Source organism: Anopheles nili, chromosome X, assembly GCF_943737925.1.
Source record: "Anopheles nili chromosome X, idAnoNiliSN_F5_01, whole genome shotgun sequence".
Classification (NCBI taxonomy): domain Eukaryota; kingdom Metazoa; phylum Arthropoda; class Insecta; order Diptera; family Culicidae; genus Anopheles; species Anopheles nili.
The window spans coordinates 12,161,620-12,175,047 of NC_071293.1; the positions used below are offsets into that span (position 1 = coordinate 12,161,620).

At 47.2% G+C, this 13,428-nt stretch overlaps 1 protein-coding gene across 1 annotated transcript; it reads left to right on the forward strand.

Moving 5' to 3' along the window:
* Positions 1-690: 690 nt before the first annotated feature.
* Positions 691-8,271, forward strand: LOC128728986 (solute carrier family 41 member 1). Its single transcript, XM_053822635.1, has 9 exons — positions 691-1,045; positions 4,713-5,101; positions 5,989-6,039; positions 6,631-6,955; positions 7,025-7,171; positions 7,244-7,391; positions 7,460-7,665; positions 7,748-7,896; positions 7,987-8,271. The coding sequence occupies exons 1-9, from the start codon at positions 691-693 to the stop codon at positions 8,269-8,271; spliced, it is 2,055 nt and encodes a 684-aa protein (XP_053678610.1).
* The last annotated feature ends 5,157 nt before the right edge of the window (positions 8,272-13,428 follow it).

A 13,428-nucleotide genomic window follows, 5' to 3' on the forward strand; every position in this document is an offset into this window, starting at 1 on the left:
ACCAGACACCGGTCCAGCCTGGAAGCCAACCGGGGACACCGTCGGATCTCCGCCTGTGCGCCGCCCGGGATGGGCGTACTCGTCACATCCGGCCGCAGCAAACTCCCCTGCCGATAGGCCATCTTACAGGAGATCAGCGCCTCTTGGACTCCTGTCTCGGCGAGAGAATCCAGAAATCAGCAGTAGTACATCTTCTAGGCACCCTCTGGTCTAGCGATTCGGAATCTACAGTGAGACGGTCTTGGGTGGACGGTTGGGTATTCCAGCTTTCTGCAACACACCACCGTTCCAGGCCACGACACATACACTTCTACCCACTTACGCGTTGCTTTTCCCCGAGATTTCCCCATCCTTGGGAACGGTGAAAAGTGCGTTTCCTTCACTAATCGGATAAGTCAACTCCCGCTTACACGACGTACCCTTGAGCAACGTGCATGTCCTGCGAGTTGCAGCTGGAAAAAGAACCCACACAGGACGAAAGCTATCCTGCGTGGAGACGTGGATCTCTGTTAGATTATAAACACACGCGGCCTTCCTTCGGACGGCAATCGTCGTCCTTGATTGTTCTCTATCTGTCCAGATCTGTGGACCATTCGAAATACCTGCTCTTCCATCCTTAGTGAGGTGTAGCGTACCCTCGAGATTCGCGCGCGCACCAGAGTAAAGCAAGAAGTACGATAGCGCGCACACATGAAGCCGATACAGGGCGCGGAGAAACCACCCGGTGTGGAACCCGTCGCAGGTACCGACGAACCCCACCGGGTTAGTGTGATCATGTTCGACGCGATGGACGTGATACTGCTGGACAACCAGGGCCGGGTTGCGGTCGGTTCCCGCACCGGTAGCCAACGCTCCAGTCTGGCCAGTACCGGTACGGTACAGGCCGTAGCCCTGTCGCGTCCTGCAAGCCCCATCGGCACCGGACTCGCCTTCCGGAACGAGCTCGTAGGGCCGGAGCTGCTGGTAGATGCCCGCGGGGCCACCGAGTTCTATCGAGTCGACGACGATAGCTATAGACCGTTCACGATTTACGGTGGAATCGCCGGTGAGTTTAACACCTTCCCGATTTTTTTTCTTCATTTTTCGTATGCGTTTTTTTTCTTTTCTTTGTGCGCCCTTTTTTTTCTTCTACATTTCTTTATATCTGCTCTTTTTGCTACTTCTTTTCACGACTCTTCATTCTTCTTCGCTCTTTTTTGCTCTCTATTGCGTTCCGTTCGGAGTTTCTTGGTCGGGATTTTTTGGTTGCATTTTTTTCTTCTTCTATACACTATTCATGTTTTCTGATGCCTCAGTTCCTGTTATTATATACTTTCGTTATCGTTTCTAGTTTTTTTCTCTCTTCTGCGCTGTGTGTGCTCTATTCGTCGGCTCGAAAAAATAATCCTCAGCTTTTGAATACAAATCGCCTTGTGCTAAAGAGAAATCACTATTATTGTCGTGTCGAATGCAGTTCAATTGAAAGAGACACGTGCCGGGTGTCACGTCGCTGCCCTCTTTACCGGGCAATCGCCTTGACCAAGTATTTTCATTTGAATTAGTAACGGTCTATACCTCTATCTGCTATATATTTCTCAAGAATCCAAGGCTCGTGCCAGAATCATCGAAACATACGGCTGTTTTTTTGTTCCTTTTCGGAATGTTAACATTCATGTGGCGACAGAAGCACTTCGTGGCGATCAAAGATGGATCACGTTCCATAATATGAGCTGCCCTTAAGTACCTTGCCACTCTTAGTCGACCGTTTCGACAGCTTCTCTTGAACCTATGCTTCTCTTAGCCTCACCAGCAGCGCGCGTTGAAGGGCTAACTCGTTTTGTTTTGCTTCTAATTCGCATCTTATCTGTTGCGCTGCTTATTGCTTCCCCCAACGGGACCCCCCCCCTCCTCCCCCTGCATACAGCGTGTATACACCTCGACCTGGAGGGGGTAATTATAAAAAAAAATCCGCCCAGTGGAGGTGGGAAGATGCGCGGTTTAAAGTATATGCAGATTTGTGCAACTCACCGCCTGCTATCATTATGCGCTCATCTCGCGCCAAATTAGCGCCCATTCAGAGGGATGGCAGCACGCGCCTAGTACGCTGATGATGCGTTGCTGTGTAGTTTAGAGCGTCGAGAGTGAAGCAGGCGTATATCAGCCCTTCCGGGAAGGTGGCCCTTGTGTTGGACTGATACACCTGATTGGGTCACGTCTGTGGGCATTTCGCGAAGAACGACAGCACAGCAAACAGAGAGAGAGAGAGAGAGAGAGCGAGCGAGTGGGAGATGAAGTTCACGCGATTAGGGGCTGAGGGCACGCCTGGCTAGACTTTGGATGGCGGGAAAAGATTTGGGCGCGCATTTATGGCGATGAAGTGTGAGAAACCTGTGAGCTATCTAACAGGCTTGGGGCGTTATTGCCGTCTTAATCAGTGCCGCCATCAAACCGTTCCACTATCAGGTGTTCCGGCCAGCCGGTAATAACAGACCTTGGCTATCCGACCAGGCAATCACCTCCAGGTCCGGATGCTACGCAATAACCGGCTACCGAAAATTAGGCAATAAAATCCTCACCCTCTTTCGGGGTGTGTGAGAATTCTATCTTTTGCACTTAAGTGTCCTATTCGCGCCCCTGCATGTATGCAACACACTTGCTACAGGTTTCGTGTACACGCGCTTGGAGAGTGGATCTAATTGGTGGCAGTCATAGTAGACCGTTAGTGTAGACGATGGACGTGAAAAGCTGAGGTATAGGAACGTGTTGGAGTTGATAAAAAAAAATGCAACAATAAAACCGCCCCACGTCCACGTGAGGCAAATAGACCTGCGTCCAAAATAGATCCCCCACTTCTAATCTGTGAGAGATGAGTACTGAGCACATCATCCACTCTATCCTGTTGCTTTTACCTCAGTACAACCCAGCTCCTCTGACCCTCAGCGCCCACGGAAAAACGCCGAGTTTTCAATCATCAACCGATCGTGAAGCCGATCATCATCACGACTGAATTTAGCTGGCAATTAGTTTGGGACCGCCGTGGAGCGGATGGGAAATTGGAGCACGTGGGCGGTGAGAGGCGAACCTATCCGAGTTGATTGTGGACTTCCACGTCACATGTCACTGGCTTGATCTGGCCGTTGGCAGATTTTTCAGGTGTTCGAACATGTCACCGTAGTTTGAAAAAAAAAAAACCCCGCGTTGTCGATTTAACGTTTGATGAGGAGTTTGCTGGGTTGTGTGAGGATTTATGAAATTGGACCATCACAACACCCAACAAAAACACTTCTTTGGCGTTTCCAGAATAGCATCAAACAACCTTCCTGATTCCGGAAATCATTCTTTGAAATTGCTGCAAATACCCTAACTATGCAAACTGTCTTTTTTTTACCATATATGGGTATGGATTTTATACACTCGTGTGTTTTTAACCTTCTCGTGATATGGACTTTCCGGTTGGTGGGAGGGCTTTGATCTAAGCCAGTATAAATCGAAAGCACTTGTAATCGGGTACATCACACCAGCCAAAGCTGTCTGCGCGAAAAGCAGACATCCTCGAGGCACAAGCAGCAACATTCAACGAAGGCAAATAAAATGCGCTTCTGCAAGAGCTTCACTATTATTATTTTCTTTTTCCACCCCAAATCCGTGTTCTGTGCATGTGCTTTTGACCACCCTCTCCCTGTAGAGTATGGCTGTACTGTTGTTGCATAAGTTTGTGCTTTTGTTTCTTGAATGTTTCACCTTCCCCTTTGATGCTGTTTTATTTATTTATTTTTTGTACACTCCGCCATAAACACATAAATGCTTCAACAAGCCCTACGGTGGCCGTATCGAGCACGGATCCAACACCGGATTCAACAACCGGTGTGACACAATAAATTTGTGCAGTTAGCGCGTGTTACGGACTACTCAACACACCACCGCACATTGTTGGTCGCGACCCACGATTGTTGCAGTATGCGAGATGGAAAAGAATGAAAAAAAAAAACGAGAAGGGAGAAAAAAAATGAAAACCACCGCCATTCCCGCTTATTAGCTAATTATAATGATGATTACGGAGGTGGATGAGCGTGATAAAAGATACGCGCTCCCGGGGACGTGGAAGCTGCCTACTGCTGCCTGGTGGTTGCCTTCACACGCGAGGGCCGCGTAGGGTGACATTGCCATTGGCAGTTGATGGTGTCCCCATGGACGACCGCCTTCAATAAATGGTTCAGCTGGGGGTTCAAGTCCACACAAAGCCGTGGGAGCCAATTTTGTGGTGAGCCGCTCATGAGGTGTTTGCACATTGTATGTCAGCTGCAAATTTAACTACATTTGCACCTGTTTTCGCGACTCGCCTAATGGCAGCCGAAGCGGGGATATAAAGCAGGGTTCTAGTAGGTGTTGGCACTGCACACAGTGGCTACACAAATGTCGCACATGCCCTATCAGCAGCAAAGTTCGCGCGCTACCTCACGCTTTGCTCTGTTGCATTATGCTGAACCTCTATGTGTAGCAGTGTTGCCAGAACAAGTTCTAAAACAGCTAGTTATGGTGTAGAACGCTCTTGTAATTGTTTAATATCGTTGTGTAAAGCATTTCCGGAGTAGCGAAGTAAACTCCCCGATGTATAGTAGCGCTTAGTCTAACGTTCTCTATCTTCTTACTCCTATTGTGCGCATGACACCCCCAACTCCTCTTCCTCTCCTAACAACTCCACCTCTCTCACATACACACACACTCTTCTACAGCTGATGGAAAGGGAAAGAACGCCATCCTACCCGCCTCGACGGAAGGATCTCTGAGCTCGATCATAACGACGTCGATTGCGTCCTCGGACCCGGACCGTGGCGATCACCGTAACGGTGGTGGTGCCGGTGGTACCGGCTGCACCGGAAGTCTGGCAGGTGACACAGGCGATGGCGGTCCGCTGGACGAGAAGGCCGTCGTACTTGGCCGAGGTGGCGGACCTGACGGACCTGGATCTGGTGATCACCACGGCGATGGACGTACGGAGACCGTCGGTGAGGGAGGTGTTCAGCAGGAGAAGTGGTGGCACATGATGCTGCAGATCACCCTACCGTTCTTCCTTGCCGGGTTTGGCACGATCGGGGCCGGTATCATACTCGGCCGCGTTGAGGTGAGTGACACGGTAAGATAACAGAGGGGGAACCCGTGGGGAAGGGGAAGAGGGGGGTACGTGGGAGATGTCTCAGACCTGCCAGAGGTCAGAGGAGCTCGCAACAACTACCCAAACTCACCCTTCTCTGCGGGGACGAATTGTTTACGCGCATCTGGAATCCTCGGGGCTGTGTCTTTCTCCTTCTCCTTCGGCAAACTGTCTGCACTGTCTGTATATGTTCGTATATACACCTGCACCAAACACCTTCTGTATCTATGGTCGCTCTCGATTTCGTGACGGCATCGTGATAACAGCTCCTTGGGGTGGGTGGTAGGTTCTGGTCAACACTTGAGCTTCGCAATATCGCACGCCGGTGGGACAAGCGATCAACAATTAAACTTAACTGCTCGCCGCCGACATTAGCTCTATAGCCACTAGACATCGTTTCACACTAGATAAGCCGGCGTCTGTTCGTGGAAAACTCATTAACAGAGAGGCGAGCCTTCCTTGGCGTGCAGCACGATTCATCGGACCAAGAGTAATTGCTCAGGTTTCGGAATTCAACGATGCCAGGGACCAGGTGTGGTGATTAGTCAGGCTTTGAAATTCCATCCATGTGCCGTTGGAATGTTAGAGAGCACCGAGTGGTGTCTTACCCACTCAAGAATATTCCGACAGGAGGTCAACAATGCAAGAAGGTGATTCCCCTGAATGAACATGATTCTAGAAGTACTTTGCCGTCCTACGGCATAATGGCGTCAGCTTGACAACCGTAACTATTCCTTGTTGAAGATAAAAGTAAAACACCCACCCTCCCAATTGAGGTGAACTCTGTCGATCGGTGGTGTTAAATGCCAACCCATTCTGTAAGAAGCGGCTAATCTGATAATGATCATAATTCACAGGAAAACAAACCGCTGGATATAAATTGTGGAGTGTTCATAATCCATTACTCGGTAGGACGCGAATCTTGTTCCCATATGCATGCTGTTGTTGCAGAAGTTGATATTGCTGAAGCGTGTGCATTTGGATTGCTTACCATAGTAGTTTATAGCTAGCTAGCCGTCACCTAGATGATCTTGGGTATTCAGTTGGATTGCATGTTAGACAAATATATTAACAAAAGATGAAAGGTCGCCGCACAGAAATTTCTGTGCATTCTAATGCTCAAGCGTTTTGTTTACAGCATATGCTTCTGAAGTATTCTCAAGTCACCACTCGAAGAACTGTGTTTTCGAATTTATTATAACGCTTTCCTTCTAACCTGTGTGAATTAGAAAAATCTGTGATTCTTCTGGCAGAACGTCATTGTTAGTTATACTTATCCGTGCGCAAGGTTTTCCAATTCTCTAACCAATTCGTGATCGTCTTCCCTATTCTGTTATCTAATATCACTAACGTCGCATGTGCCATATCCCCAGATCCGTACTAACAAACTGTTATTTTTCTAACCATTCCCCTTACGAACACTGATGGCGACGTATGCTGTATTCTATCTCGAAATTCATACTCGATCCCTCTCGTCCTCGTCACCATCGGCCGTACAGAAATGGACCGCATTTATGCACATCACAGAGCTGTTCATCCTGGTGCCGTCTCTGCTCGGGTTGAAGGGCAACCTGGACATGTGTCTGGCATCACGGCTCTCGACGCAGGCTAACCTCGGCAACATGTCCGGTAGACGCGAGATCTTCCACATGATCCTTGGCAACATCGCGCTCGTACAGGTGCAGGCAACCGTCGCCTCGTTCATCGTGTCGATGTTCGCCGTCGGCATCGGTTTCATCCTCAATGGGACGATCATCTTCGATCATGTGATGTTGCTGACTGCGTCAGCCATGTTTACCGCTACTAGTTCCTGCTTTGTGCTCGGTATGATGCTTTTAATTGCCTCCAGCGTGTTGAACGACTGCTAATCTCTCCTATTCGCTTTCTCTCCAGACTTCCTCCTGATAGGCGTGATTGTGGTCTCGAACCGAATGAAGTGGAATCCGGACAACCTGGCCACACCGCTGGCCGCATCAGTTGGTGATTTGGTCTCGATCTCGTTGCTGGCCAACATTTCGAAAGTGTTGTACGAAAACCTCGGTAAGCTAGTACCTCAAAAACCATCGATAAGCGTCACAAATCTAGCTCAGAATTATTGCTCATCTTCTGCAGAAACACACCTCTGGGTGACGTTCGTCATGGTAGCTGGGTACGTGATTTTGATGCCTTTCTGGTTGCTTATCGTCCTGCGGAACAAGTACACACGATCCGTCCTATCGTCGGGTTGGGTACCCGTCTTGTCCGCGCTATTCATCAGTGGGTAAGTTGAAGTTGAATTCATGACATCCTTCGTCATATTCTAATCGATTTCAATCCTTCATTTTGCAGCATGGGCGGCTTGGTACTGGACAAAGCGGTTGGTGACTTTGTTGGATTCGTTGTGTTTCAACCCATCATCAACGGTATCGGTGGAAACCTCGTATCAGTGCAGGCCAGCAAGATCTCTACAATGCTCCACCAAAGCTCGATAATCGGTATTATACCACCACACGCCAAGATTGCAGAGCTACCCTGGAAAGCGCTCTTCAAAGGAGGTATGTGTGTCCTTTGGTAAACACGGATCGATCTTGGTGGTGTTGCTGATTGATATCTTTTTTTTTCTCGATCTCCTTTCAGTCCCGTATGCAAGAACTGCTCGTATCCTTATTGCGATGTCAATTCCTGGCCAAGTGCTGTTCATCTTCGTGGCGGATTACATTCACATGTCGCGATCTACCATCGGGTACCCGTTCATACTGTCCTACTTGTTAGTCAGTACCGTACAGGTATGATTGCACTATCTCGACCAATCGTGAACAAACAGCACGACTAAATCCGCCTTCATTACGCTCTCTTCTCGAACATCTGTCCAATAGATCATGCTCCTGCTGTACATCGCGCACGTCATCATCCACGCCATGTGGAAGTGGAAGTTCGATCCCGACAACTCGGCCATCCCGTACCTGACGGCGCTTGGTGATCTGTTCGGTTCGAGTTTCCTGTTGCTGGCGTTTATGTTCCTGCGTTCGATTGGCCATCCGTACGGGGTTACCGACAGCGAAGCGGTCGACGGAGTGGAACTGTTTCCAACAACACCTCAGCTGTCTGTCATCGACGAAGGTACACTCGCGAACCTGATGCGCAACATCAGCGGGCTGTAGAAGGGCGAAGAAAGGCCTTGGGCGACAAAAAGCCGGTTCCAAACAACGAACCTGAGAGCATCAATCCGTCACCCTATGGAAGCGCCGTCCAACGAGCGGGAAGCGCCTCTGAAGGGGGGGGGGGGGGGGGGCATACACCGAATATCGTTCATTTATTTACGTAGCTTTAAGGATACCTTTAATTTTTTTTCTCTATTCTTCATTGCAATGCATTCCCGCTTCCACGACACTGAGGAAATTGCGGGGATGCAATCGTTTTTCACAAAAAAAAGTTTGAATTCATATAGGACTACGAACGGCCAGAGAGCTTTCACCTGTTCTAATTACAATAGCATATAGTTCGCGAGAGTAGAGAAATTCATACATCGCCAGGATGTGAAGAGACACGGGAAGACTTTACGCTTAGCGGAACAGGCAGAATCAGTCAGAGGGTATTTATGCAGTGGTTTTGTGACCTTTTGCTACACAGTTAGCCCTGATCCCGTGACATACACCCCTATCACCTCCACTAGGTGGTGTTCGGCGTGGATCAGCAGCAGTATTAACCGGTAGACTAAAAAAGGAAGACAACGTTTCGCTAATCAGCGTTTAGAGACCAGAGTTTCACGAATTGCAAAATTTAACTGTTCTTGCCCTTTTGCTCGATTTTGGCCGCATTTATTTTCCGCCTTTTTTTATTATTATTTTTTTTTTAATTACAAAATATAACCTTTTGCTGATTTGTTCATTTGGTAGTGCGTGCAACAGTGCGCACATAATTTAAACTTTTTTCTCGGGCGTTACCGGTTTCGGAAATCGGTTCGAATTGGCGCCACTTTAACTAATTGTACTACACAAGGAAGCGGCCAGAATTTGCAAGACACGTGCGCGTAGCATGCTTATTTCACTACCTTTACTTCACTACGGAACTAATCTTCAGCGGCTGAAGCAAACCCGCGTATCTGAATTATCTTAATTTAATCGAATTACTCGTCCCGGACAGCCCGCGGGTCTGGACCAGCAGCAGGCCTACCAAGCAGTTGTAGTAATAGTAGTAGGAAGACGCGCCTCTCATGTTAGGAAGACGTACAAACGGGGGGTTTGAGAATTGTTAGGCACACAGCTAGCAGTCCTGTGGACGCTTTCTACCGAATTTACAATAAACAAAAACCATTAGCAGTTAACAACGCGCGAACGCGAGGGAAAACACACCGCTATCGAAATGAGTTTCCAGTTGCAAAAAAGTGGAGATTTTCATACACATCTGTCCCCTTCTCCTTGCCATTAGTTAGACGCCTTTACCACTCCGCGGGCTTTTCTGTGAGATTTTCCCTCGCTCCATTTCCCGTCCATTCGTTACCGCGCTTTAGGGGGGTCATTTAAGAAGTTCTTCAGGGGACAGCTCAAAAATCGCCCGTAAGCGAACCCAAAAAAGTGTCGCTAGTGGAAAGGAGTCTCAAACACCAACACGCTTCCGTTCCTTGCGCTTTTATCAACCGCTTGCTTCCAGTTCACGGTTTCCGGTTTCCCGGTTTTATGAGCGCTTTTCCTTTCATCCTTTTCGCAGGCACAACGGTAGCGTAGAAGTGGCGCGCACACCAAAGCCAAGTAAAGAGATAAACAAGAAAGCACAACCACTATTTTATGCGAAACCACAAGGGACGAAAACATTTGCAATCCATCGCGTGGAGTGATGCCCATGGGCCTCGCGAAGGTCCTGATTTTGGTATTTCCAGGAACAAAGGGATGTTCTGATTCCCACAAAAAATATAGTTTGATAAAGGGGAGAAGAGACAGAAGAAAAGCTCGTTACAAACAGAATAGCGGGGTTGATCGGGTTACCCAAACAGCGAGCGCACAATTAAAAAAAAGGGCCAGAGATATGTCAGTACACATGAACGCAATCAAAGAAGTGCCTAAGAAAGCGTGGGAACGAGTAGGTTGGAGGAAGCCGAAAAGGGATGGTATTATGGTGCTTCAACCCCGCTGTTCCAGAAATTCATTTGCTCAACCGGACGCAACTCCAAGATCTCTAGCTCAGGCAAGGGATCCGGAATCTTCGATGCCGTTTGTACGTATCTCCCGTACCAGCGAACGACGTCAATCCTATAGTTTAGGGAAGTATCTGTGACAATAACGTTAACAACCAAATGATGTGGCTAAAGGATAATATGAGATAGAGAAGCTCGTCCTTCGAATGTTGGTGGAGCGGGACGCACTTACGACAAAGCATAGTTAAAGTGAGAGAGAAAAAGAAAGCGAGAGCTATGGTGGAAGAGGGAGAGGTAAACGATCCGAACCAGAGGAAGGTGAGCAACGCTGCATTTTCCCTGGCAGGACATCAGGCCACGTGATTCGTCAACCTCTCCAACATCGTTACCGACAGACGCGCGCTGAACACACGTGTACGTGTAATTTAAGCGATTAGTTCGTAAGCAAACAACACAAATAAAAGGGTAAAGCTGTTCGCGCGGGAAGAGACCGTCGCCAAGCGCTCAAGCTGCTCACTTGAAGAAATGGACGAGTACGTGTATAAATAAGCCGCCACCTCGAGGCTCTAACCGGGAGTTGCACCTTCGTCCTCACCAAGGATGTGGTTCCGGTAGTACATGAGGACGAATATATTGTGATAGACGGTGTGCGAAAGAGGAGAAGGATAAACCGCACCTAAGAGGCATACATTGCAAGCGATTGATCCGACAGATAGGAGGTGTTGCATGTGCAGCAGCATCTTACCCATACTCTCGTTGGCTGGAGGGCACTCCCCTCAGGGGTATAAGATGCCCAAGTGTGCGGGTGCGGTGCCACGACGGGTCCACGTCACATTAGCACATACGCGCAGATACAGTACATAGTAGCACTAGATGCCAGTAGGTCCAAATGCCTGTTTCTTGTTTGTTAGGCATCTACGAGACCCAGATCGAGCCAATTTCGCTAGTGTGATCGAAGGTAGGTGAAGAGACGGCAGAGAAGATAGGCAGAGTACGTAAGAGAAAGCCACACCGCTGGCCGATGGGAACAAAGGTGGGTTACAGGGGGGGATTAGAAAAGGTGGGGAAATAACAGAACTGAAAAGGAAATATATAAGTGTATATACATAGGTCCCTTGTAATAATAGAGGAAAACAGATAATTAAAGAAAAACAATGAATAAACAACAAACCCTAGAGATAGAGATGAGGTGAACACACTGAGAGAACGAGAGAAGGATAAAGAGAGCAAGAGAGAAGAACTAGAGACGGTGATTTTAGCGAATGAAAGGCGAAAGAACGAGTTTCATGTAGGGACACAGAGATGTGGATAGATGAATCTAAGCAACGCGGTGTAGTGGGTGAGATGGGTGGGCATTTGTTAGCAGAAAGAGTATATTTTTCCAAAAACATTATAACCAAACAAAGAGAATAAAGCCAACACGAATCGAACGCAATTATGGCATAAGAATCGGTGTAGGACGGGAAACGGCAATACAAAGAAGCGTCAGCTCGGGAGGAAGGTGGAGTTGGAGAGACAGAGAGAGATACGCGACCAGGCAGGAAGCCACAGTGGAACTTATAGCAATGACAGTTACGAATAAAGTTAGCAAAAAAAAACAAAATAAACCACACAGAGAACAGAAAACAAAAAAAAAGCATGTATTTAATTCCACCGTGCATTTTGACCCCGGTTCCGAGTGGGTTTGGGGTTTTTGCGAGTGGGGAGGGAATGGGAAGGAGCGAACAAAATTTCCACTAAGGCCTCAAAATCCTGGGACATCTTGTGATTTTTTCTCAGAAAATCAAAATCGAAACTTAAGGCGATTTTGTTATGCTCTTTCCTCGCTCTCTTTCTCTACTATTCCCCAGAATATTCTGTAAAATGTAATGTTCTGATGATGCTACAGAAAATAAACGAATTATGTTGCATTTGAACGCATCTTTTTTTGTGATAATGTGATATGTAAATTGTAATTTTTGATGTGATCGGCAGAGGATCCCGGTGAAAGTGCTGGCGAAACGACGAATGTCCTCGCAGATGTCGGACCACTGTGACGGGCTCTCGAGCAGGCTCTCTTCCAGGTTGTCTACGGTACCTTTTCACCTGGAGGTACTCGCGGAAGGATCCGTCTCCCAAGAGCACCTACGGCAGATGAAAGGTGACGTCTCCGTGCTTTCGACTGACCCAAGGCCTAATGTCTGGCTCGCGGATTTACTAAACATCACCTAGCACGTCAAATAAATCACCGCTTACGATTGTAAAACCCCACGATAAAAACCCACTCACATTTACAACAGTACACGCACGAAGGCTAACGTTCGAAATTGCACCAAACGATGAGATACCTTCTCCAGCACACATTTGAGCGCATCTTGAAAAATGGATTGTGTTGAATCAGAAGAGTGATATTTATTGCATGCGATTTTCTTTCGTTTCCAGCACACATGAAGAAAAAAGGGAGATGCAGTAGTCTCCTATCATATTGCTTAAATGCCGAAAAGAAATGCTTCCAACACGAAGATGTTCGTTGAAAATGTGGGGCGTATTTTTTTATTGCATTCAATTTCCCTTCCCTCCTATGTAATACATTCTCTAGTTTTTCCACCGTTCAATGGCCAGCGTCTTATTCTACTGCCAGGGAAAGACCTCAATGCACCGAGCTCACATTCACGTATGTGTAAATGAGTTTATGTGTGGGAGTGATTATTTTTTCACAATGCATATCTTATGCTACTGCTGTATTTTGCCAGCTAGTTTATAGTGTATATAGTTTTTTATTCAATTATTGATTTATTAGATAAAAAACAACATTTGTATACGATATAAAGTACTGTGAGTTCTATTTTATCCCTTCTTAGATATCCATCTCTTTGTTGGTTTGGTTTCCATTCTTTCTTATCTATGTTTATCTTCTATTTACCTTTTTCTCCCTCTATCTCTTTTTCCCTTTTCTTTTCTATCTTATTCATTCTAACCCATCCTGCCTGCTTCCCAAACGCGGCTGGACTATTTTAATAATATGTATATGAATATATGCCGCCCCTATCCTTTCTGCCTTCCTTAATTTATGTATAAGCATTTTACACCGTACGAGCAGAAAGAGAAAGAGTATCTATAGTACCTAATTATTTAACCAGCACACCGAATGGCAGGTTTGAAATGTTCGTCCATTTTTCTCCTGTTTAGTGTTCAAGCTCGGCCTTAG

Bases quoted from the DNA above. Each gene is read 5' to 3' on its own strand.
- LOC128728986 (XM_053822635.1), top strand. From the start codon at position 691: ATGAAGCCGATACAGGGCGCGGAGAAACCACCCGGTGTGGAACCCGTC. The intron at 6,040-6,630 runs GTAGGACGCGAA...TCGGCCGTACAG, and splicing joins TGTTCATAATCCATTACTCG to AAATGGACCGCATTTATGCA. The intron at 7,392-7,459 runs GTAAGTTGAAGT...TTCATTTTGCAG, and splicing joins TCCGCGCTATTCATCAGTGG to CATGGGCGGCTTGGTACTGG.